Source organism: Nilaparvata lugens, chromosome 7 (genome assembly GCF_014356525.2).
Source record: "Nilaparvata lugens isolate BPH chromosome 7, ASM1435652v1, whole genome shotgun sequence".
Taxonomy (NCBI): Eukaryota; Metazoa; Arthropoda; class Insecta; order Hemiptera; family Delphacidae; genus Nilaparvata; species Nilaparvata lugens.
Genome location: NC_052510.1, coordinates 53,942,113 through 53,968,562, shown reverse-complemented (window position 1 = coordinate 53,968,562; position 26,450 = coordinate 53,942,113). Strand labels below are relative to the sequence as shown.

Genomic DNA, 26,450 nt, shown 5'->3' with positions numbered 1-26,450 from the left:
AATTGCTTTGCTGCCTTCTTCTCGTTTAATCTTTATATTGCCTCCTTTGTCGACCCACAGAAACTTGTATTTTTTGTCGATTTTTATTTGCCGTGCTTTCGCGAACAAAATCCGTCTTGCTCGGGACAAAGATTGATTTAAATATATGGGTGTATCCGATGGAAGTCCTAGATGACGTGTTGACAGTGTGCGTTTCACACGTCTTTTCTGTAACATTAACTCCTTATCAGTTCTTCGTACAAACCGCACTATTATACCAGGAGTTGACCGATTGTTCTGCTTCTTCAATCGATGGCACACATCAATCATCTCAGCACGAACTTCTATGTCAAGTGCCTTACCAACCTCTATCACCTTATCTAAAGTGTTCTCGTTTGGAGTTTCAGGTACACCAAATATCTCGAGTGTATTAGCACGAGAATATTGCTCACTGTCCTCTAACCTTATCTGAAGTTCACTTATTTTATTCTTTAAACCCTTATTTTCGGTTTCTAAAGTGGAAATAGTTTCATGAAGTTTAGAGATGACTTCATTTTGCTTAAGAAGTAACTGACAGTTCTCATCGAGCTTTTCGTGGCATGAGTTCAATGATTTACCGAAATCATCTTCAATCCTTTTGAGCATGCTTTTGAGCTCATCCATAGTGGTACCCGACTCGATGACCGACGGCGCCGACGTCGACCGCACAGGCGTAGAATCGCTGCAAGACCGAGCCAGACGTTTTTTCTGCATGCACTTGTCGCAGGACCAACCGCCACCATCAGCCGCAGATGACAGGAAATTCATGTCACTCTCGGTCAACTTCACACACGACGAATGAAAGAAACTCCCGCAAATATCACAACTCACTTTTTCTTTAGAGCTACGATTCACCGGTTTTAAACACTTGGCGCAGCTAGTCATTTTAACAGGACGCTCTTATCTACAGATAAACGGCAGCGCAATCGAAATTTGTGTGTAACTTGTTTTTAATTGTGTCCATTTATTACCTCTTTTTTGACAAAATTGCCATTAAGTATTGTAGTAAACGGAATTATTTTAATCAAATAAAATGTGAAGAGAAATTAATTTTATGATTTTGGAAAATTGTATTGAATGTGAACAATTTTTTAAATGCCTCCTCATATTTATTCCAAAATTAAATTAGGTCTCAGAATTTTTGAAATCAGTTTAATTAATTCTATCAATCCATTCACATGATATCCAGTACTTAAATCATAAATTGACACACAATAAGCTTCGGTTGACGTGTGAGGTTCTCTCTCTGAACCTTTGGATCTTTGAATCCGTCCCTTCAAAAACATAAATCATAAATTTACATTACATTTTAAAATCATTATTGATCTGATCATAACAAGTAAAAGATCATCATACTCAGATTATCAAAGCGGTTTCTATGAATTTATAAATTGCCGATCAAAATTCAAGTCCTCTAGTGATTTAATATTCCATGTTGTTGTTTTTTCGGTAGACTATAGCGAATTTTATACGTTACAAGCCATAGCTATATTTCAGCATTGAATTGTCTCTTATCTCCCACACAAAAGTGTATCAATTTGAATGAGTACTTATGGCTAATTGTGCCTAGTTTCATCATTGTAAATTGCAGGCAAGAATTTTCATTCTTTTTTTTAGATGGTGCTGTAACAGTAATTTATGAAGTGCATTTTTTACTTTCAATTCAAGAAGCCTGCAATGTGTGATTTATTTCTGAGAACATCTCTGAACTATGTCCGATTACTGTGAGTTCTTCAATTGAGATGTTCTCTTTTCATTTCGGTAGTTATTCCACGTACCATATTCTATAAAAGTACATGTAAGGAATTTTTTATGGCTTGAAGTTTTTATCGGAATTCTGAAGTTATTGATCTTGAATCATTTTACTTTCCTTGCCCTACTATAGGTAAGGAAAGTATTGCTTTCCAAAAAAAATTGAGGTACCCCAATTTCAAGTTTTCTATACGTTTCAAGGTCCCCTGAGTCCAAAAACATGATTTTCTACTCTTGAGCAAGCCTAATCACTTTGATACCTTATAATAACTTGTAATTTATTGATTCATCATCAGCTTACCTTTGAAGATAGTTCGCTATGCAATTCTTAGGGCCATATGCACCATCTACTTTCAACGCTAAACCACGTTTACCTGTAGCTTATACAAGGTTGTATTTATATCATAATGGTATAATAATAAATAATAATATCGAGTGACCTTGTTGGCTCAGGTCTGGTGTCAGTGTCTGGTTCAGGTCGCACCTGATAAATTTCAGGGCCTCTGACATGACCTAACGACTGTTTTTAGGCTGCCGGGACCGACGAATTAACGTGTCCATCCGAAACACGGGCCTTAGACCGTATGCAGATACTTTTTTTAAACGTAAGAGAGTTAAACGTAGCTGTTCGATTAAACCACGTATGAAGCATATCTAGCGTGCATTTGAATGTTATTTATTCTTTATTCATTCATACAATAAGTACATTATCAAAATGATAGGGAGAGGAAAAATAAGGCAACCTTGTGCTATTCCTCTCCCAAATTTAGATGAGCTTACACATAATCCGAAATAGGTTAAGTCTCGTAGTTCTTCAATTCACAAAATTTTCAGTCCTCAAGTATTTTCACAAAGTAGATTTTAAAATTTAGATGCTTCAAAACTAAACATAGAAGAAATATTTCACATTGTTATAACTAAAATAGGAAATATTCACATATTGCAAATTTAATTTTGAAGAATTACCGAAAAACAAACATTATGATAAATGCAACCTTATCTGTAAGTAAACCTGGTTTAGCGTTAAACGTTGTTGGAGCTTATGACCCTCAATATACAGCTCCAACAAAAATCAAATTACAATAATAAAATCTAATCGGGTTTCTTCTACCAATTGCATTGGTAGTTTCATCCATACCCTGATCAATTCCCTGATTCGTTTTATAATAGTTTGAATACAGTACAACAAACATTTCAACTTTAACAATATTTTATTCTCTACGATTAATTAATTGTTGTTTTGTAGGTTCAACTATCCCCTATCTCCTATAAGTGCCTCACCTTCAAGTCACGGCATCGGAAGACCGCCGCAGTATGTGGGTCTATTCTCAAAGACCAACAACAAGGATGACGATGGTGAGTTAATTATTTAAATTTTGATGTAATGCAAATAATAATAGTAGTACTAACTTACTGGCTTCATTGAATTTCTCAGTTAGTTTTACTATGGAGAATGATAAAGTTAGTACCTCCATGAAGCTCCTAGAAATTATAAAATTATAGATTTGATGGAAAATGTTCATATATCGTTACTTTGTATATCAATAAATTAAGGATACTTCAAGTGAGCTAACAGTTGATTTCGTATGTTTTAATATCATTTCAGATCTCTACTAAACTGAGTACTTCATACTTAATGAAATACACAACTCTTTTTTGGGCGAATTCTTTAGAGCTCAATTGCATTTGGAAATCTTTAATTGTTCTTTGTATAATTTCTGTAATATTTTCCCTTATTACTGCCGTATTGTGGTTACAGAAATTCCAAAATGTGTTCTTTGTATAATTACTGTAATATTTTCCCTTATTGCTGCCGTATTGTGGTTACAGAAATTCCAAAATGTATCATCATATTCATCGTTATGAAAAAATTAAACATGAGCTGTAAAGAAGACTTGAAAAAATCTATTTATTCATTAATTTATTTATTCATTTGTAAATACAATCCAGGTAAAAACAACAGGCATTTGCCCAAAACTGCTTTAAACCTTAATTTTGAATACACAGTCTAGAAGTTATGTAAAAATGATAATTTGATTCACACACTATGAGTAAAAGTTGGAATTTTCATATCTCACTGTCTACTAGATGAATAAAAATTTAGGCCTGTTTATCAATTTAAACATTTTTTCCCCTGTAGGCAGTATACAGTATATTTTATTCATTCTATTACATTTACTGGTATGAATCAAGTTGTTTAGTATCCATTAAAATAGGTACAATCAATGATAAAAGTAGTTTTCAATTTATCCAGACACCTACAATAGTCTCTAAGGTTTATTATGTAATACATTGAGTTTGTTAATCACATTACTAATAATCGTTATTTATATCAACTAGTTGTAAAATAAAATAATACTATAGTACCCTTTTAAAATCTTTTTAATATAAAATAAAAATAAAAAATGTTATTATTTTATATTTAAAAGTTTTCAAAGGATACTATAGGATTATTTTACAACTAACGAATTAGCCCTTAAGAAATGTGTTTTTAGATGATATCAACTACAATGCATTTTTTACGGAATACGGACTTCACTAGAAATTGTTCATAATATTATACAAGTCTATTTCTTGGGACCAAGCCACATGAAGGGTTTTTTTAGGAGGTTTTACACTGTCGGCTGACATCTCGGCAGGGTAGGATGCTTTCCGATTGGTTAATTATCAGCTGATTCCCTAAAGCTAACCCAGTTGATAATCAGCCAATCGGAGAGCTTCCTGCCCTGCCGACGTGTCCGCCGCCAGTGCAAAAACGCTTGATGTGGCTTGGCCCACATTTTTTGAAATATATATTTTAATATATTGAATGTGTGATTTATAATATTGTTTTCTCTGCTTTCAGTGCACGGTTCAGCAGTGAGTTTGGTTTCAACAGCGTCGTCCCTGTACAGTACACCCGAGGAGAAGCAAGCTCACGAGCTGAGAAAACTGCGCCGGGAGCTGGGAGACGCCCAGGAAAAGGTGCAGACTTTGACCAGCCAACTCTCCACAAATGTGAGTCTTATATTTGATTGAGTTTGTTGCGTAAATATTGATGTTTTAGAACTTTGAAATTGAATTGAACTTAGAACTAGAAATTGAAGAGACGTGAAATGTTGTCAAAATTATGTTTTGATTTTTACATGAGTATAATTGTGGATTTAAGTGAAATTTTTAATAGTTTTGGCGATTGTGAAGGAAAATTTTTGTTTGTATTTGTATTTTGAAATTGATTAATCTGATAAATTCAAAATTGTAGTAGATACATTTTTTTGGACTCAAAATTGTGTGTGAACTGAGTTATCATTTTTACATAACCTCTTGACTGTGTATTCCAAATTAAGGCTTAAATCAGTTTTGGGCGAATGCCTGTTGTTTTTGGCTGGATTGTATTTTTGTATATGAATAAATGAATATGAAAAAAATCCACTTTATTTTAATAAAAATTATTATTTCACAGGAGCATGCTTTCGTGTGTGCTCACATCATTAGTGTATTATTTTTGTCAACATTTCAAGTCTCTCCGATTATTATATTTGATCCATTATTTAATTTTGTTCATTCAAATATTTAAATTAGATGTCATACATTGTTGTGGATGATACATTGATGTCATAGATGATGTAGGCCTACACTTTTCATCATCACTTTGCTAGATGAATCTAGATCACGTGCTGAGGTCTTCCTCATGTCAACTGAGTACAGAACATGTTGATCTGAGACAGAGTAAAAAAAACACATTCTATGGTTTCCTCCTTGTGTGATTCCATACACCAGAATCGTGTAGTTTGTAGTTGTTACTAGCCTTACTCACACATCGATTTTTGTTCGTACGGTATTCTGATGATCTATTAGATTAAACAGATGATGTTTGTCAAGTTCCGTTTGATCTGATAGAATTCATAAGGCGGCAAAATATCGTACGAACAAAAATCGATGTGTGTGTAGCTAGCCTTACTGTTAGTCTAGTCCAAATCGCCATTTTTACTTTCCTTGCCCTATTACCATAGGTAAGGAAAGTATTGCTTTCCGAAAAAAATTAAGGTACCCCAATTTCTAAATTTCTATACGTTTCGAAGTCTTCTGAGACCGAAAAGTGTTTTTTTGGGTATTGGTCTGTATGTGTGTGTGTGTGTGTGTGTGTGTGTGTGTGTGTATGAGTGTATGTGCGTCTGTGTACACGATATCTCATCTCCCAATTAACGGAATGACTTGAAATTTGGAACGTAAGGTCCTTACACTATAAGGATCCGACACGAACAATTTCGATCAAATGCAATCCAAGATGGCGGCTAGAATGTTGTCAAAAACAGGGTTTATTACGATTTCCTCGAAAACTGCTCCAACGATTTTGATCGAATTTATACCTAAAATAGTCATTGATAAGTTCTATCAACTGCCACAAGTCCCATATCTGTAAAAATTTCAGGAGCTCCACCCCATCTATGCAAAGTTTGATTTTAGATTCCCAATTATCAGGCTTCAGATACAATTTAAACAAAAAATTCTAAGTAGAAAAGATTGAGCATGAAAATCTCTACAATTGATGTTCAGTAACATTTTCAACTGAAATTAAAAATAAGTTCGAAATTCGAGAAAATTTGATAATTCAATTGCAAACTGTTGATTATATTAAATCATTCACATAGCAGACCTCGTGTGTCTCCAGCGTTATTGTCCTATCACCAGCTGGCTCAGATCTTTGAATAGTAGACTTGAGATGCGCTTGAACACTAGCGTCAGGTGATCAATTTTCATAACGGCAAGGAAAGTTGTGTGAGTGCGCCACACCAGATTTTTTTTTTGTTAAACTTCGTCGCAGCTTCATCCAATATCCTATTTGGTCTACTCTATCCTTTTGGGCCTCTTTGTCATTTTTAGGCCTCAACTATGCTGGCGTCTTATACGGACTGAATTTTTTTCGCTCGTTAATCGGATGCATTGTCTCTTATGGGGTAAACTGTGCGAGTGAAATAGACGCTCCACAGAAGAGGCCATGCATCCTGAAGACGGGCGAAATAAATTCAGCGCGTTTAGATGCCTGTATAGTTGGAGCCGAATTGTATGATCATATGTTGAATTGTATGATCATTTATCAGTTCTTTTTAGATATTTGACTAACTATTATCGAATACATGATTCTCTATGAAATGAAATTCGTTTTAAGACTATCAAATATTTGATAGTAGAAAGTTGTTTTAGCCTTTGCACAGCCTTAAGCATGGAAACTAAAACAACGTTCATTGATCTTTTTTCCTTCTTGATTTTTCCTATAAATCTTATATCCTTCCTTAAATCTATTCTTGAACGATGTGGATTCTACCAAGACTTGATATGATAAAATTGTATTTGAATGTGGTTATAATTTCCTGTTACATAATAATGTTATGTCCTTCCTTGAAGTTTTCATTGATAAATATAAATCAGGTTACAACTGGTTATCAAAAATGGTTTACTTTATTTTTATACTTCATTGTCTATTGTCAGAGAGTATCTTATCGTTGTGGTATATATTTTGTTCCTCTTTTAACTTGAATTCGAACAAATTAAGTCAATTGTTCCCAACAGAACTCCTTATCTATTGTGGAAATTGTTTTATTTATCAATAGAGGTTTTCTATTATCATATTTGTGGTTGAAGTTTCCTTTTGAAATAATTGGATTAAAATTCCTCTTCTGAAATTTTCATGTTTTTATTTTGAATAATGATTGTAACTTATAGGAGATTGATAACATTAAAACAATTCTTTGGAACGATTTTAGAAAATAATATCAATAAATTTTCCATGTTTATCACTTTTGGAAATTATAATAGTCAATTTGATAAACTGATCCACGATTGTATTACAAAATTCTATTCCAAATAAATTGTGATGTCAATATTACATCAGCAACTTGATATATATTTCTCCATAAATTAATAAATCATTAAATTTAGATATGTTTGAGGTGGTACTCTCTATTGAATAAAATCATTATTTAGATTCAACCTTGTTACTATTTGCATGATCTTTGCCATATCTATATATATTCTACCCTTTGTTACTTTTTTAAAGAAAGCTATATCTTACTATATAAAAAATCTCCAATTTATCAACTATTAAAATTAATGAATGATTAAGTTAAATTGACAAAGTTGGTCTAAACTAAATGGACTCAAATATTTTTAATCCATAAAATTTGCATCCTTGTGACTTAGGAACTACAGTCACAACTCGAACTATATATATTTTGTTGCAATCTACGATTGTTTCGAATAAATTGTAAACATTAGAATCAACATTATATCAACTATACCTATTTTTCTATCATTATTATTCTTTATCATTATTTTTCTATTATTATTCTTCATTTGGCCAAAATTCACTTTTGCTTACATTTGTTCAATAAGTTGTAACGTTATTTTTGACGTCACTTGTGCCCTGCTTGGCCGCAGTCGATAGAGCAAAGATTTTTTAATAAATTTAATATTTTTATGACTCCTGAAAGAAAAATACCACCAGTTTCTTACCAGCTCTTCCAGGAGAAGAATTTTCTTATATATTCTTTCTGTATATTCTTACAAAGTAAAAAGGACTTTACACATATATCATATGTGATACATATAACAATATTCAATTCAAATCATCTTTAAAAGAATTTGATTTTAATTGACTTCAATTTGCATTCTATTTTATCTATCACAATGTTGGTAGGAAAATCTTACAAGTTCAGATTACTCTTACTAAAAAATATTCATAATATGTAGTGAGATTCATGTTTAGTCAGTATATGATCAAAATTGATGTTGCTATCCTTGTTTATTATTGAACAAAGCAGATAGATCTATCCTCCTCCCACTCGGCATCTAGGCCAAATTGCTTTCATGCTGTGAAGAAATATAATGAACTAACAAAATATTCAATCTTGATTTAAAGTTTTTTTTTAAATCCTGGGAAAATATATTTTCTTGACGAATAAAATATAATCATTGTAAACAATAATCAACAATTAATAAAATATCAGACTTACCGGAAAGGCTTTAATCATGCGATAGCATACTCTAGAAGGCATTAGAAACACGAGGCTTGGCAACCCTGTATTCCTATCTTTTTCACTGTCTTAATAACGTGAATCTAACCATAGTTCTTAATTAGCAAAATAGTAATCATGATTGATAATTGAAAGAAGATATTTCATCGATAATAATTAGTTTATTGAACATCAACAGTCTTTCAGTGGATGACAAGAAGGATACAAATACATATTGTTTTTGATTTTATCCAAGTCAGTGATGTATTTATTACTGTCAGGACTGCAATTCTTCAGTATCAAATCCAAAACTGTGGGTTCCTCCACGTCTTCATTTGCATCTTCTTCTTGGTCGTCATGTTGATCGTCATCAGATTGATGTAGATTCACAGCTTCAATTTGAATGGATAATTTACGCATGCTTTGGGACTCAGCTTCACCTTTTATACAGTTTTCCAAGAAGTTGTAGATATCTTCCTGTGTCAACGTCTCGATGAGCTCTATTTCGCGTTTGGCTCTGTCGAACATGTTCCAATTGTCTGTAATCTCGGCCCAGTTTCTCTTCACCTCGTCGCCTAGGTTCACGTCGACGTTCTGCTTCAATCTGACAAGCGAACTCCTCGTGTCCAAAAACTCTTCCTCGGGCATCTCCTTCAATATGTCCATGAATGAGTTGAGGAAACCGGAAATGCGATTCTCAACGTGTTGGACACTGTGCTTGTGAATCTGAAAGCTCACGCTCACTGTAAAGCCGTGTATTCCCCATGTATCTTTCTGAGCACAGCTCACTGTGTATCCCAACTGTTCTTTAGTTCTGAGAGTATCAAAAAGTGGTTCCTCCATGATCATCATAAGTAGCTGAAGTTTGCACTGCTCCTTCAAATCGATCATGCCGATCTGATAGTAGTTGATTACTTCGGAATTTTTGTCCTTCTTATTGAACGCCTCACAGCAACACACTTTTTCACCGATTGGAATCTGACAAACTCTGATTTCTGGTAGAGAACTTTGTAGAGCAGGAGTGTACCCCAAAATTTTCCTAGAATTCTCAATAATTTCAATCGCTTTTTCTTTGGAAATATTGCCTTGTACCAGTGAGTGCATGTAGAGTTCCTTGAAGTAATCAGAAACGAATTCTGTGAGGTCTTCTAGTGTTATGCTTGAAAGGGCTGAGTGTTTTTCACTTGAAGTCCAAGAGTTTTCGACGAGTAGTTTTAGTCTCAGCTCATTCCCCAGCAATCCAGTTTTCAAACAAGTATTTGAATAGCTTTTCCCCATTTCTTGTTTGATTGTGTTGAACAATCCAAGTGTTACTTTGTTATTGAATGAGACCATACTCTTCAGCAATTGTTCCAACAATGTATCCAATTTTTGATTGTATCCTTTCACTTTCAGAATAAATCCTTTTTTGTTTACCTTCATTCCACAATCGAGATCGGCCGCAACTGCGGGATAAGTTTCCTCAATAACAAGTTGGCGCAAAATTGACACATAAAGGTCCATCATGACAACATTCTTCACTGACAGCGACGCTAGAGGTGAAACCAAAAGTAAGTTGATGATTCCAGTTGGAATGCGGAAGGTTTTGTCCTGTTTGTACCACAGTTCAAAGTATTCGTCTTTCTTGATTATTTCAGGATACTCGGGTAGATTTTCTGGTAGAGGAAGCAAGTCAAAGTTGTCAGTAATGAAGATGTTTGGCTCTGGAATTGAAAAATAGTCGTTGGGATTTAATTCTTTCCAATCAGTGAGCCATGATTCGGGAATCGGACGCCTGTTGTACTTAGTTTTAAACCAAGGTTCAACTTTGTCTAGTTTGAGAGGTTTTGCAAAAAGTTTAGAGGATACTACAATCATTGCATTATCAGGTTCCATTTTATCCATAATGAGGTTTATGTCTTCTGGTTTGTACTCGAAAAATAAATCATCAGCATTGATGTATTCTTCTGGTTTATAGAATTGCATCTGTTCACATAGATTTTCAACATAATCTGCACTGCTTATCTCTTCTTGAAATCTGAATCTATTCTCAGCTATTGATTGGAGCTCAGTGAAAATGCGTTCTTGTGGGCCAGTTAGCTTCATCATATTCAAGTAACAGAAAATCAGTTTAAATACTTCATCTATATTTTTTAGTCCTTCTTCGGTTAGACTCACTGACAACGTGAATATTGAATACATTGTATTGCTTTCAAGGCCAGTACCTTGATTACCTGCATTAATATTCAACGCCCATAGATTTTTCCGCAATTGAGAGATGAGGGATCCCTTTCCTTCGTGACCTAATATGTATCCAATATATTGCATCGGCTTGGACCTGTAGAGATGCAGGACTGGTGGAAATGCCCAGAAAATATCTATTTTGTTGACATCCTTGATTGGTTTGACAGTAAAACAATTACCGAATTCGTCATGCTTGAACGGTGGATCAACATAGGGAAAAACATCAGCTGGTAGATTATTGCAGGGCACATCAGAAAAACACTCAACAACCCAATCTTCCATCACCTTGAGTGGGAGCCGCCCTTGAATCGCCAGGGTCATTCTGTGAGCTGAATAATGCCGTTTTCGAAATTCCTGCAGTTCATTGTATAAATCGTCATCTGCTATATTATCCCTCAATGTTACCAAATTACCCCAAGTAAACTTGTGGGCTGGATTAGTTGCTATCGCTGTACTACATAACAGTTGTTCCATGCGGCTTTCATCTACAGGTAAAGCCATTTGAAACTCAGAGTCAACAGCTTCACGTTCCCTTGTCATAGCGTCTTTCAAAAGAAGCGGAGAAATGAAAAAATTGGCAAACTTATCCATGGCTGTTCGTAAATGCATTTCATGACAATTGAAATAGAACGTTGTGTACTCACATTCTGTGGAAGCATTGTCGTGTCCTCCTCGTTTCGAGATGAATGTATCGAAATCGTTTTCAGCTGGATACTTTTCACTTCCCATGAATATCATGTGCTCGAGAAAATGAGCCAGTCCTGGCGCGGTTTCTGGATCGCTAAAACTTCCTACACCTACACACAAAGCACAGGCAGCTTGTTTTTCTTCAGCATCCTTATTACCAAATGGATTTTCTACTGCTTCATCCGAAGTGGTACTCACTGAACCTCCCTCATCATCCGAAATCGCATTTTCACCCCCCTCTGACATAGCATCTTCTTCCTCATCGCCAGAACCTAAATTCTTCAAAATGTTTGTGACATCAGAAATCAATAGTGCAGTTAATCCATTGCTCAATCTTATCACAGAATACTCCTTTTTATCGTTGGGTGACTTGACCGGGGATGGAAGATAAGTAACTTTTGCATTATCTGAAGGTTTCATTTCTACATCCGCGTTGTTATCCATGCTTTTTACTGTGCAGGTTTGGTTAGTAACGACGTGTTGACTGCAATAAAATCGAGTTTTTGCTTGTGTATTATAACAATTACCTCTAGATAGTCCGGAAGCGATTGAAGAACGAAAATCAATGAAAAGTTCTTTGGAATAATGTTTAAAAATATTACGAAACTGTACTTTAACAAAATTCATTCACTTGAAGAAAACATAAACCTAAACTTCAACCTTGAATGATTTCAGTCTATGAAAGTTCATTCAATTGTGTTATATTAACATGAATTGACTAAAGCTACCGGTATTGAAAAATTGGTGCACATGGCTTTTGTTTTCAAAGTTCTATACATCACAACGAAAGTTCATCACATAACCAACAATATTAAAATGTATAAATGTTCTCCTATCTTACCGTATTAACTCAATCACTTTTTTGGATTCCTTCAACTATGTAAATAAAATTATAACCACAAATTAAAACTCTGACTACATAACTCAACAGACAGCACTGATGAAATGAGAAGAACTGAAATTCACAATCATCTGATCGCTGAATTTATGTACTCACTACGAGGAAAAAAGGAACAGAATAAGGAACGAGGAAGTCGATAACGGAATAACCGTATGACAAATACGATTCTGAGAATCAAGTTCAAATTCTGCTCGCTAGATCGCAGCCATTGTCCTGGTGGGGATTTTTCTATTCCGTATCATACACAAGCAACGCAGTGAGTCACCGTTACTCTTGGCTGGCAACACAACTCCAGAATGTATCATGAGCATTCCTGCTAGTAGAGGCTTTGGTAGGGATCAACGACTCTGATGAATCAGTGTTGTGTTTATATCCAGCATGTCAGTTTTCAGTTTCTCCAGCAAGCGGCCTTGTGATGTCATGTGGTCGGTGATAGCACGAGTGCAGTGTAACTGATAAACTCTTTTATCTCGCGAGTATTTAGAGAACTGGAAAATAAAGTGAACTGTGACTATCGGGAAATGTGAATAACGCTTCGTTGATGTTATACTATTTTTCGTAGAGTTCAATTATAATTATTTTCATTCATAATTTGTGGGAGGGTCGAAGGGTAATTATTTTGAATTTGAGTGTAGTTTATCTGTTGTTGAAGGTTCCCCCTCTGCTCTTCTACAATAATTTCTCCAAAATTTGATAGGTTTACAGTTTTAATTATTTGTAATGTTCAATCTATTGAGTTTGAGGTAATGGAAGGACGTTCAAAGAATGAATATATTATATATCATTCATTGATAACACAGGATATGAAAATGAAACACCTATGGTTAGCTCCTCTAATCTCTAAACATGGTAGATAACTATTATTATAGTAACCTGAGAATTTATGTACGGTAGTGGAAGTAAATTTCACATAATAAAAAGGTGAGGTAACTTGAAGATAAGTTCTATATTTTGTTCAAAGAATGAATATATTATCATTCATTGATAACACAGGATATGAAAATGAAACATCCATGATTAGCTCCTCTAATTTCTAAAAATGATATATAACTAGTATTATAGTAACCTGAGAATGGAATCATTAATTATATTTCATATAATAAAACTGTGAGGTAGCTTGAAGAAAAGTTCTCTATTATTTTGGATAAAACAACATCCCCTAATATCCTTGACATTTCTTTATTTTCAATGTAATGTTAGGCCTCTCATAGGTTATTAATATTAATTGACTTGATAAATTCCCCAATGAATTATCTATGCTCATCTAAACTCTGGTATATAAGTTGGTAGGCTATTGTGATTTACTCAATCCAGTTACTGGCCGTTTAATTTTCTTGAAATTGGAGTAGCCCAAGTTAAAAAGTAACTTTTTTGTGAAAAGATGAAAAATGAAGCCACAGATTCCATAGAGCAATTCAATACCAGCTCATCTTAGAAATGGATGAGCTCATCTCAGCATCACTCATATAAATCATAAGTCATCGTAAAGATCGCTTGCTTCTAGTAAATATTATTTTGAATTACAGCAGACCTTACAGCTATGAAAATAGCCTGCGATTAATTTATTTCAACTCTGCTATGCAGCTGCATAGGCAATAAGCTAGATAGGCCTGAATTTAATTACAGTAGCCTGTAATGACAAATAATTCTTTGGTCTGTATCTTGGATTGAGATATTTGAAAATATCAGTCAATAATTCTCCATTGTGGCAGTAAACTGCGTTTTATCTCCGACCTCAAAATCATACAGTTTCTTCAGAAACCAGTTTCAGTTTTGGTCAAGTTTTAAAAGTTTTGTCACACACATGTCTTCATTTTTTCGTTCCTCTTTCAGAATCACTTTCTGCAATGTTCCCAATACGTTCAACTGTTATCCTTTTGCCTTGTCATGGCTTTCATAACAAAGTTTCCCCTCATACATTGTCAGGTTTTTTAGTTTAGCTTTTGCCTTTTATTTTGTCTAACTTTATCAAAGGCCCTTTGAAAATTCTAGTAACTATCTCAGTACGGTACCGGAACCCTCTATTTTTGTATTCTGTTTAGGTATAGGTAGATCTACTCGTTAAACTACCATAACATAATACTCCCATCTTAATCAAAGTTCAACAATAATCTAACTAACTAATCAATTACATGAAAATATTTCTTATATTAGATTCTGTATGAAAAAATACTGTATGAAAAATTATTAAAAAACGATCCAGAGTAAGCTTATAAAATCTTATAGAGTTGATAATTCAAGAAAACTCTTTTCTGATTCCACTATATTTTTTACAAATATATATAAGATACACATCCACATTAGTAGTAGTCCCACATTAATCGTAGCGCAGGCAAGAAAAATGAAGTACAGCGTTGCTAATCTGTGGTCATACTCTTATTCATCGTAGGTTTAATAGGATAGCAATGAGGTCTCCCAATGAACTCTCATCGAAATTGTGTTCATTTAGTAACATTGTTGGTTAGCCATCAGTGTCTAAACCTTGTGACTTTGATGATAGTCAATTCAAAGCTGTTGATGAATTTTAATATTTTCAAATTTTGGAAGTAGTGTCACTTGATTGATAGTTGATTCGTGAAGGCAGATACCGCACAATAAATATTTGCCAGTTATAAGATGATAATTTCCATAAATTAATTTGTACACAGGCCGTATTTATAAACCAATTCAACTTGAGCAAAGCTCGGTTTGGTTGTCTATCAAAAAACAGAATCGTCATGATTATTATTGGCTCCTGATATTAGTTGCTAGGAAAACCTAAAGCGAGCTTTGCTTAGAACATTTTCAAAAATCGTTTGTAAAGTGCGGCCCTTTAATTTTCCACTTCGATTATAGTCAATTCAATGTCCTATGAGAAGTCCCAACTTTTTTCAACCTTATAGGAAGAAGTGCAAATTCAACTACTCGAAGTTTATGTTAACAACTAGATGTTAATATTGTAGTCTGATATACTAAAGGAGACTCTTCAATTTGTAACTGACACTTAAGACATAGAGGTGAATACAAAATACAACAATATTTCGGAATACAACAGCAATTTCAAAAGTGACCGAGATACAAGAATATTTCCGAAAAACAACACGAATTTCTAAAGTGACCAAGATACAAGAATATTTCCGAAAAACAACACCAATTTCAAAAGTGACAAAGTTACAATATTTACGAAAAACAACACCAATTTCAAAAGTGACCAAGATACAACAATATTTCCGAAAAACAACACCAATTTCAAAAGTGACGATATTATCAGATATCAGTGATGAGTGATTTCGGCGTGAACCACCCCGTGGTCACCAGTTTGTGCGGCGGCCGCTAGAGAGTGCGCGTGTGGAAGTGATGGCGGTACATGAGGGGTTCGCGACGGTGCGTCGTGGCTGGAACCCCCCGGGGGGGCGTCCCCTCCGTGCCCTCGAGCCAGTGTCCGAGGATGTCTCTTCCTCACCCTCCGACCAGGCTGTGGTCAACATGCGCCTCCGACCTGACATCCCCTGGTGGGAGGTTGCAACCAGACGAAGTCGGCACAGGTCTTGTTCGTCCATTCAGGTGCTCACCAAGTTTTTCATATTTTGTTATTTTTTCATGTTAAAATTTCAGTTCCTCTGTTACTCTGTTGTCTTGTCTTTTACAATATTCTCATCTATTATAAAGGGAATTATTTCTACCTGAATGATATCATGGGCCTGTTTCCTATAAATCATAAATAGACATACCGTTAGTAGGCTGCAGCACTGATGAAGGAACACTTGTCCTGACTAGAACAAAATAATTATTTCCTCTTTCCGCTCTTTCCTCTGTGGCTATAGTGACATTTGATTGAAATAATTTTGTATTTTACACCATGGAACAAAGTAAACCAGTGAATTTAACCAGTAAACAAGTTGAAATAAACCAGTAAGGCTCAACTCACACTTACGCGACTCAGGTCGACAAGAGACTCGACTCTAGTCGAGAGCATGACAGTGTTTCCAAATGATGACACTCAGACCAGTCGACTCTAGTCTACGCGACTGTCACCATTTGAAAACACATGCTCTTGACTAGAGTCGAGTCTCTTCTCGACCTGAGTCGCGTAATTGTGAGTTGAGCCTAAGAGTTGGTGGTTATTGGTTAGTTGGGAAACCCCCTTATTTAGGGTATCTCTCTCATAGAGGGAAGATATCATAAGAAGATATCCCATGGTGTAGATCATTTATGATCCAAATTTCAGCACATTTTTTTTAATCGAGTCGATTACTGTCGACTACTGAATATTATTACTATTTTGTATGGGTAAAAATGTAAGAACGGCACAGTATGAGAGTCTACCAGCGTCACATAGCTACTAGAAAAGCAGCGAAAAGCAGCTGCTAGAACTATCGGCTTGAGTGAAATTTGAAACATAAACGCCCTATATCATGAGATATATGCTATTTCTCTTCTCTATGGTCAAACTTGGACCCTCCATTATCACCCAAAAACCTTAACCTACCTACTGAATCTAAAAACCAACTGCAAGTTAACCCCGGCCACAATTTTCATGCAGTGTTCCGATCCTACTCATGTCCGATATTTCAGTCGGGTGGAGGGGTGGTGTGGGAAAGATGACATGTGTGGCATACATAATTTTAGGCTGTTGTCATCACTAATCATATAGGATCGGAATGGGATCGGAAAGCTGCATTGTAAAGGTGAATAAACATTCTTTTTTTAAAGGTTTGAACAGACCTTTTACATACCTCTGAAAAGACCTAAGTGTGGCCCGGACTTAAAGGTGTAGCACGGTGTATTTATAGAGAATAATCGTGTAGACTTGCTTCCTGCGAAAAGAAACATTTCTAGAACACACATTTACCTTAGCTAAAATGTGAAATGAAAATACTACCATTTTTAATAATTTCGAAAAGCAATTCAAAACTATTTCCTTGATAACAAACCATGAGAAACTACATAAATTGCCGGTTGCACAAAAGCCGGTTAAATTTTAACCGTGATTAAGGCTGTTTGGTACACATTTTTTTATAATTTAAATTGGATAATCTTTTTCAATATAATTGTTAAGATCATTATAAGAGTGAGAAAAGGTGGCAACTGAATTTTTAAGTGCTCTAATAAGCGAGTTATGGGTTGTTGAATTGCCAACTTTCCAGATTCCGTTTTCTTTCCAAATCATAAACAGTTTCGACTATATAATTAGAACTTCTCTCAAAAATTGAAAAAAATCTAGCTTTCCAAACTAGAACATTTTATTCCCCATATCGTTCATAAATAAAGAAGTAACATTTTTTGTAAATTCGATAACTTGTTTATTTTGGCATAAATCGCGAAAAAACGCATATTAGAACAAAGCCAATGATATACTGAATGTATTAAAAAAAAACTCCAATGGAAAATATTCGAAACCGTTTATGATCTGGAAAGAAAACGGAGTTTAGCACTTCAACAACCCATAACTCGCTTATTAGACCACTTAAAAATTTCAGTTGCCACTTTTTATCACTCTTATAATGATCTTAACAATTATATTGAAAAATATTATCCAATTTAAATAAAAATAAAAAAGTGTACCGAACAGCCGTAATTCTAGGAGAACCAATCAGAGAAGCCGTCTTATCAAAAAGGCCTTCTCTGATTGCTTCCTCGGGAAATTAATCCCGGTTAAAATTTAAACGACTTTTGTGCAACCGGGCCATAGATTTATAATACTATCCAAAACTAAATTCACTAACCTGTAGTTAAGCTATTCTATACACGTATCGCGTACTCGTAATTAAATTATTCAGTTCTAGTTACAGTTTTACTAACCTTTGTTGTGATCCACTTTCGGATCGGCTTCTACTTTATATTTTAGCAGATAACTCTTGTCTCCTACAAGTGAATGTGGAACAGTCCTTATTCAGCCTAGTACAACATTTAATTAATCACTAAATCCTCATGCGCAGAGCACCGTTTTAAATACAATGGATAGTTTGGTTATATCTTATATATGTTGGTGATAGTATCGGTTGAGCTGGGCCGGAAAAGAAATATATTCCAGAAACGAGTTGAATCATAATTATAGTCAAAAAATTTATCTCTCCATTGTGTTGTAAGAGGCTAGGACAGTTTCAGGTTAGGCTGCAATGATTAAATGGCGGAGAATTCCATTCATATGGATATTATTTACTATTAGTGTATAGTATGTGTGTGTGTGTGTGTGGTGTGTGTGTGTGTGTGTGGTGTGTGTGTGTGTGTGTGTGTGTGTGTGTGTGGCTATTAGAGAGGGGCGCATGAATTATTCGTTGCGTCTGGGAGCCCCCGCTCACTATTCTATGCGTTCTCGACCAGGTACTGTTATGGGAATGGTGATAAAGTTGACAAGTTTCGGCGCAGATAGGCTCACAGAATTTGAATTCACATTCTTTTTTTAAAGGTTTGAACAGACCTTTTACATACCTCTGAACAGACCGAAGTGTGGCCCGGACTTAAAGGTGTAGCACGGTGTATTTATAGAGAATAATCGTGTAGACTTGCTTCCTGCGAAAAGAAACATTTCTAGAACACACATTTACCTTAGCTAAAATGTGAAATGAAAATACTACCATTTTTAATAATTTCGAAAAGCAATTCAAAACTATTTCCTTGATAACAAACCATGAGAAACTACATAAATTGCCGGTTGCACAAAAGCCGGTTAAATTTTAACCGTGATTAAGGCTGTTTGGTACACATTTTTTAATTATTTAAATTGGATAATCTGTTTCAATATAATTGTTAAGATCATTATAAGAGTGAGAAAAAGTGGCGACTGAAATTTTCAAGTGGTCTAATAAGCGAGTTATGGGTTGTTGAATTGCCAACTTTCCAGATTCCGTTTTCTTTCCAAATCATAAACGGTTTCGACTATATTATTAGAACTTCTCTCAGAAATTGAAGAAATCTAGCTTTCCAAACTAGAACATTTTATTCCCCATATCGTTCATAAATAAAGAAGTAACATTTTTTGTAAATTCGATAACTTGTTTATTTTGGCATAAATCGCGAAAAAACGCATATTAGAACAAAGCCAATGATATACTGAATGTATTAAAAAAAAACTCCAATGGAAAATATTCGAAACCGTTTATGATCTGGAAAGAAAACGGAGTTTAGCACTTCAACAACCCATAACTCGCTTATTAGACCACTTAAAAATTTCAGTTGCCACTTTTTATCACTCTTATAATGATCTTAACAATTATATTGAAAAATATTATCCAATTTAAATAAAAATAAAAAAGTGTACCGAACAGCCGTAATTCTAGGAGAACCAATCAGAGAAGCCGTCTTATCAAAAAGGCCTTCTCTGATTGGTTCTCGGGAAATTAATCACGGTTAAAATTTGAACGGCTTTTGTGCAACCGGGCCATAGATTTATAATACTATCCAAAACTAAATTCACTAACCTGTAGTTAAGCTATTCTATACACGTATCGCGTACTCGTAATTAAATTATTCAGTTCTAGTTACAGTTTTACTAACCTTTGTTTTGATCCACTTTCGGATCGGCTTCCACTTTATATTTTAGCAGATAACTCTTCTCTCCTACAAGTGAATGTGGAACAGTCCTTATTCAGCCTAGTACAACATTTAATTAATCACTAAATCCTCATGCGCCGAGCACCGTTTTAAATACAATGGATAGTTTGGTTATATCTATATATGTTGGTGATAGTATCGGTTGAGCTGGGCCGGAAAAGAAATATATTCCAGAAACGAGTTGAATCATAATTATAGTCAAAAAATTTATCTCTCCATTGTGTTGTAAGAGGCTAGGACAGTTTCAGGTTAGGCTGCAATGATTAAATGGCGGAGAATTCCATTCATATGGATAGTATTATTTACTATTAGTGTATAGTATGTGTGTGTGTGTGTGTGGTGTGTGTGTGTGTGTGTGTGTGTGTGTGTGTGTGTGTGTGTGTGTGTGTGGCTATTAGAGAGGGGCGCATGAATTATTCGTTGCGTCTGGGAGCCCCCGCTCACTATTCTATGCGTTCTCGACCAGGTACTGTTATGGGAATGGTGATAAAGTTGACAAGTTTCGGCGCAGATAGGCTCACAGAATTTGAATTCACATTTTATGCACGTGCTGTTTTATTAACATAATAATGTGGGACAGAAAATGACAGTGTGACGGTGAGTCATCCACCGGTTTCGAAAGATTGTAGTCAGCGATTCACTGTACGAACTTTGAACTTTGAGATCAACTGGAAGTGGAGAAGAAGTAACGAAAACACGTTGAAATCCTTTATCAAATAGATCTAAAAAATATACTTTTACTTTTAACAGTTTAACTTTAACATAACTTTAACTTTAACTTTAACATAACCTATTTTTTCGGACACGTTATTCAAAATTTGGGAACAGAATAAAAGCTAAACTTAGCAGACCAGCTAAAAGGCAAACTAAACTCGGCAGTATTTGTTCTTAGAACCGTGAAGAAATTGCTGGATGCAGGAACGCTTAGAAGTGTTTATTTTGCTGTATTCCATTCTCTTCTTTCATACGGTGTTATATTTTGGGGTAATTTAACTCATTAAATACATATATTTAGGATTCAAAAGTGGGCAGTTAGAGTGATGGTGGGTGAATCTATTAGAGCAAGTTGTAGAGATTATTTCAAAGAGTTAAAGATTCTCCCACTACCAGGTGTATATATTTTGGAGGCTCTTTGTTTTATTGATAGTAATAAAGATAGGTTCAATACAGGAGAGTTGTTCCACTCATACAATACCAGATATAGACAAAACCTTAGAGACGACATTCATCGAACTGGTATGTATGAGAGGGGGGTAAAGAGTGCAGGAATTCGGATTTATAATTCATTGCCAACACGCATAAAGGCTCTTACAGGTGAAAAGTTCAGAATTAAGGTGAGGGAGGAGTTGTTGCAGGTTTGTCCTTATTCCAGTGAGGAATTCTTTCTGCATTATGGAATGCAAAGATTGACGACTTAGATTATAATTGACGAATCCTTATACCCCTTTCATGGGTGGTCAGTGGGATGAAAAATGAAATGAAAATTAAATAGTTTTGAGCCATGCCTGTTTTATCCTTTCCTGATCATATTCATATGATTTGTAATTGTATCCACAGAAAATGAATAATAATAGAAATATTGAATCTTAGTTTTCATTCAATTATGTCCTGTTTCGGTTTCAATAAATTTGCCAAAAATTGGTTTATAATATTTTTGATGCAAATCTTTCCGTGATAGAGATCATCAGACACTATCATCGTGATAGTGTGGTTCATCAGATCTTGAGGTTACAAAGTTGAGTGATTCGAATTATAAAGCCTGGTTTTAATTAGTAGAGTTGGTGATAGAGTTCCCTGGGCAAGTACTAACTATCTTGTGAACTCTCCCAATGAAAACGTTCATGGTAGAGTACTAGTTTTTATTTTTAGTAGAGTAGAGTAGGATAGTACTCTACCACTTGCCTTCCCCAACCACTGCTTCTCACTCTACTCTACCACTACTTTGCTAATGAAAACAGTCTCGAGCTAGTAGAATAGAGACGTGTCGTAGGCTATCAATTTTAATAAGTATTGTTATTTATTAAAAAGTATTAATTTATTAAAAAGTGTTAATAAGTGTTAAGGCTGTGCAAAGGCTAAGAATAAACTCTGTACTCGTGATATTTTTCAAAGTTTTTCGATTTGTATATCATCAATCTATCAAAATGAACAAGTTTTCTGAGGAAAACATTTTTTTCCGATTATTACTTTTCGAAATATGAGCGCCTGAAGTTTGAATTTTTGGGACAGAACACTTCAAATTCGGTAAGAGATAGATCCATGAGATGTAGAGGATGGATTTTTGTTTCACTAGATCAACAATACCATGAAGAATATATCCTCCAAATCTCATGGATTTATCTCTTACCGAAATTGAAATGTTCTGTCCCAAAAATTTAAATTACAGGCGCTCATATCTCAAAAAGTAATTATCGAAAAAAAATATTTTCCTGAGAAAACTTTTTCATTTAGATAGCTTAATGATATACAAATCGAAAAACTTTGAAAAATATCACGAGTAGAAAGTTTATTTTTAGCCTTTGCACAGCCTTAATTTATTAAAAAGTATTGACATTTTAAGGTTAGTTCTGTTCACTAGACAACACACTTTACCTACTATTCTCAATTGTAGCGAAAACAGTTACTCGACCAAGTAAGTAAAGTAGAGTTAGATCGGTAGAGTTAGTATGCCAGTTACTCGATCACCAACTCTACTAGTGAAAACCAGGCTTTAGACATTATTACAGTATTTACCATGTCCATGATATGTTATACAACAAGACTGTATTATTGATTGCAGAATTATAATAACATCCATAAAAGTTATTGAATCATTCACTGAATTGGATCAGATTTTCAAAGACTTCGACTAGAGAGTAAAGACTTCGATTGCCTATTTATATCAGTAAATGGAAATATGATTTTTTATGAAGTATTTAGTTGACAAATCCATTCTATTTTTATATCTCCCTATTATTGAGTATAAGCTATTTCGTTTCATGCAATATGTTGCCGACTTTTTTCCATCCCGCATGAGCAACTTATGTTTCCTTCAACCGCCATCATAATATTCACTTGCACTGTTTTGTTGAAAGCTTCCCCTCTGATATTTTTAACTCGGTTTTGTTTTTTTGCATATCAAATGTCGTTTCAAAGCAGTTACCCACAAGTGTTGAGTGCTGTCACATGCAGGTTACAACAGTCCTTGTTTAATGGCCCTTAGTTTAATAGAACATTTAATTGCAGAGACATATACCAAACTAAGCAGCATAAAAACATTGGAAGATCACCTCCTTTATTAAATGCATAACAATTTTATCAATTACCCTTTCTTCCATTAAAAGGATTATTATTCCTCAGATATACTTTGTTGGCCTATAGCGTACTTTGTAATAGAACTTAGTTTAGAATTGCAGAGACATATCTATATGGCTATATACTAAACTACGCTTCATAAAACATTAGACGCTCACCTCTTTTTACTTTCCTTGCCCTATAAGGAAAGGAAAAAGTATTTCTTTCCGAAAAAAATTAAGGTACCCTAATTTCTATATTTCTATAAGTTTCAAGGTCCCCTGAGTCCAAATAAGTGGTTTTTCGGTATTGGTCTATGTGTGTGTGTGTGTGTGTGTGTGTGTGTGTGTGTGTTGTGTGTGTGTGTGTGTGTGTGTGTGTGTGTGTGTGTGTGTGTGTGTGAGTGTATGAGTGTATGTGCGTCTGTGTACACGATATCTCATCTCCCAATTAACGGAATGACTTGAAATTTGGAACTTAAGGACCTCACAATATAAGGATCCGACACGAACAATTTCGATCAAATGCAATTCAAGATGGCGGCTAAAATGACGAAAATGTTGTCAAAACAGGGTTTTTCGCGATTTTCTCGAAAACGGCTCCAACGATTCTGAATAAATTTATACCTATAATAGTCATTAATAAGCTCTATCAACTGCCACAAGTCCCATATCTGTAAAAATTCCAGGAGCTCCGCCCCATCTATGCAAAGTTTGATTTTAGATTTCCAATTATCAGGCTTCAGATACAATTTAAACAAAAGAATTCAAATGGAAAAGATTGAGCATGAAAATCTCAACAATTAATGTACAGTAACATTTTCAACTAAAATTGAAAATAAGCTCGAAATTCGAGAAAGAATGATTATTCATTATTGCAAACTGTTGGCAACGGTTGATTCTATTAAATCATTCACTATGAAGAGATTGCAGACTACGTGTGTCTCCAGCGTTATTGTCCTGTCACCAGCTGGCTCATATCTTTGAATAGTAGACTTGAGATGCGCGTGAACACTAGCGTCAGGTGATCAATTTTCATTACGGCAAGGGAAGTTTTGTGAGTGCGCCACACCAGATTTTTTAAAAGCATAAACATTTTTCAATATTACCCATTCTTCTATCAAAAACTTTATTATTCCTTAGATATACTTTGTTGGCCAATAACCATACTACTCTCAAATTTTTCAAATACAGTGGTTGATTTTGTCTGTGTTTAATCGTTTCATTCTCTCTGAAGAAGTTATCGTGCACTATTATTCCAACGCAAAAATGCCGATGAAGTTCCAGAGCTTTTTCAAATAAAAAGAAATTAAAGTCTCCATACTAATTGACCGGTTGAAGTGAGGTCTAAGATTCAAGTCGACGGTTTGGCATTTCTCTTAATGTTTATATGTTGCGCATTTACGGCGTAACGCGGTAATAGATTTTCATGAAATTTGACAGGTATGCTCCTTTTTTAATTGCGCGTCGACGTATATACAAGGTTTTTGGAAATTTTGCATTTCAAGGATAATATAAAAGGAAAAAGGAGCCTCCTTCATTTGCCAATATTAAAGTAAAAATCAGGCCATAGAATTATTCATCATAAATCAGCTGACAAGTGATTACACAGATGTGTGGAGAAGCCAGTCTATTGCTGTATTTCCATAAGGTATATAGTTCCTATCAGGTACTTGTGGATGAGAATACTGCGTGAGGTCTACTGTTCACAGAACTACTAGGTAAATTCCATTATTAGACCAGAACACGAGAAGGTGTGTTGATGAAGGCCTTCAAGTCTAAATGTGTTATATGCGTGAGTGGATTTATTATTCTATCAGAACCTTATCAATATCATTGTTTGTATTGCTAACTATATTCTGTTGCTACCGCTGCACCCCACACCTTCTCTACTATTTTTAATCAGTTTGATAGATTGTAAAATGTTTGAATTTACTTATATGGTAGTCGAGTGTAATGTAAATTATATGAGGTTTTGTATTAATTTGATTAAACTAATTGACCAGCGAAGTGAGGTCTAAGATTCGACGGTTTGGCATTTCTCTTAAGGGGGTTTAAATGTTCATATGTTTTTATGTTGCGCATTTACGGCGAAACGCGGTAATAGATTTTCATGAAATTTGACAGGTATGTTCCTTTTTAAATTGCGAGTCGACGTATATACAAGGTTTTTGGAAATTTTGCATTTCAAGGATAATATAAAAGGAAAAAGGAGCCTCCTTCATACGCCAATATTACCGTAAAAATCAGACTATAGAATTATTAATCATAAATCAGCTGTCTAGTGGACTATAATACTACCCGTTCAAAAACATCGAACATCTTGAAAATGTATCTTTCCATCAACGTTAGTAGACAGTTGACTATAATACTACCCGTTCAAAAACATCGAACATCTTGAAAATTGCATCTTTCCATCAACGTTGTAGACAGTTGCAGCCAGACCTGATAACAGCGCTCACACTCACATTCCGGGACGACACGTCACGGTACGATATAGGGCAGAAAGCTCTATGTTTCTTTAGGATTTTTTCTAGACATTTTTAATTGATAAATTATTTATTAATTTTTGAGAAAACATAACAACAGGTCAATGTAACTCACTGAGCGCGAGGTCTACTGTTCACAGAACTACTAGTAACATAATATTCTCCCTCGTATTCGATTACAAGCCATATTAGTTGATCCAGAGACATAATCTAAGTACACAGTAGTTTGTTTAAACGGTATCTTCACTCTATGGTTGATCTTAATTGGTTATTACGATCTTTTAAAATTTTTATAACAGTATTATAATTTTTCTCATCATACAGGGTGTCTACGAACTCCCTATCAATACTCTAGGCCTAGGACATTGTTCCTGGGTAAAAAACATATCTAAATATCATATTCAAATTGTCCGAAAGTCTTCAGTTACTCATACAGCAGCCATTTTGCTTTTTTAACGTATTTTTTTCTAAAAAAATGTTTCAACATACGAAATTGAAACTTTAAATCATTTATAACAACTAGACAAAGCTACAAGAAAATTATGATCATTTTTCCAATTCATAAAACAAAATGTCGGCCATT

General features: G+C 34.7%; 2 protein-coding genes across 8 annotated transcripts in view; one reads left to right on the top strand and one right to left on the bottom strand.

Moving 5' to 3' along the window:
• LOC111045932 (protein sickie) overlaps positions 1 to 26,450 on the top strand; it is a 512,310-nt gene that overhangs the window by 382,936 nt on the left and 102,924 nt on the right. For all 7 annotated transcript variants that reach the window (XM_039433162.1, XM_039433161.1, XM_039433165.1 and 4 more), the window contains 2 exons: positions 3,017 to 3,126; positions 4,616 to 4,767. In XM_039433162.1, the coding sequence (XP_039289096.1) occupies positions 3,017 to 3,126; positions 4,616 to 4,767 (262 nt within the window). The remainder of the gene's footprint in view (positions 1 to 3,016; positions 3,127 to 4,615; positions 4,768 to 26,450) is intronic.
• On the bottom strand, positions 8,925 to 12,730 carry LOC111045936 (nardilysin). Its single transcript, XM_022331414.2, has one exon. It carries the CDS (start codon positions 12,297 to 12,299, stop codon positions 8,955 to 8,957), a length of 3,345 nt encoding a protein of 1,114 aa, XP_022187106.2. The 5' UTR covers positions 12,300 to 12,730; the 3' UTR covers positions 8,925 to 8,954.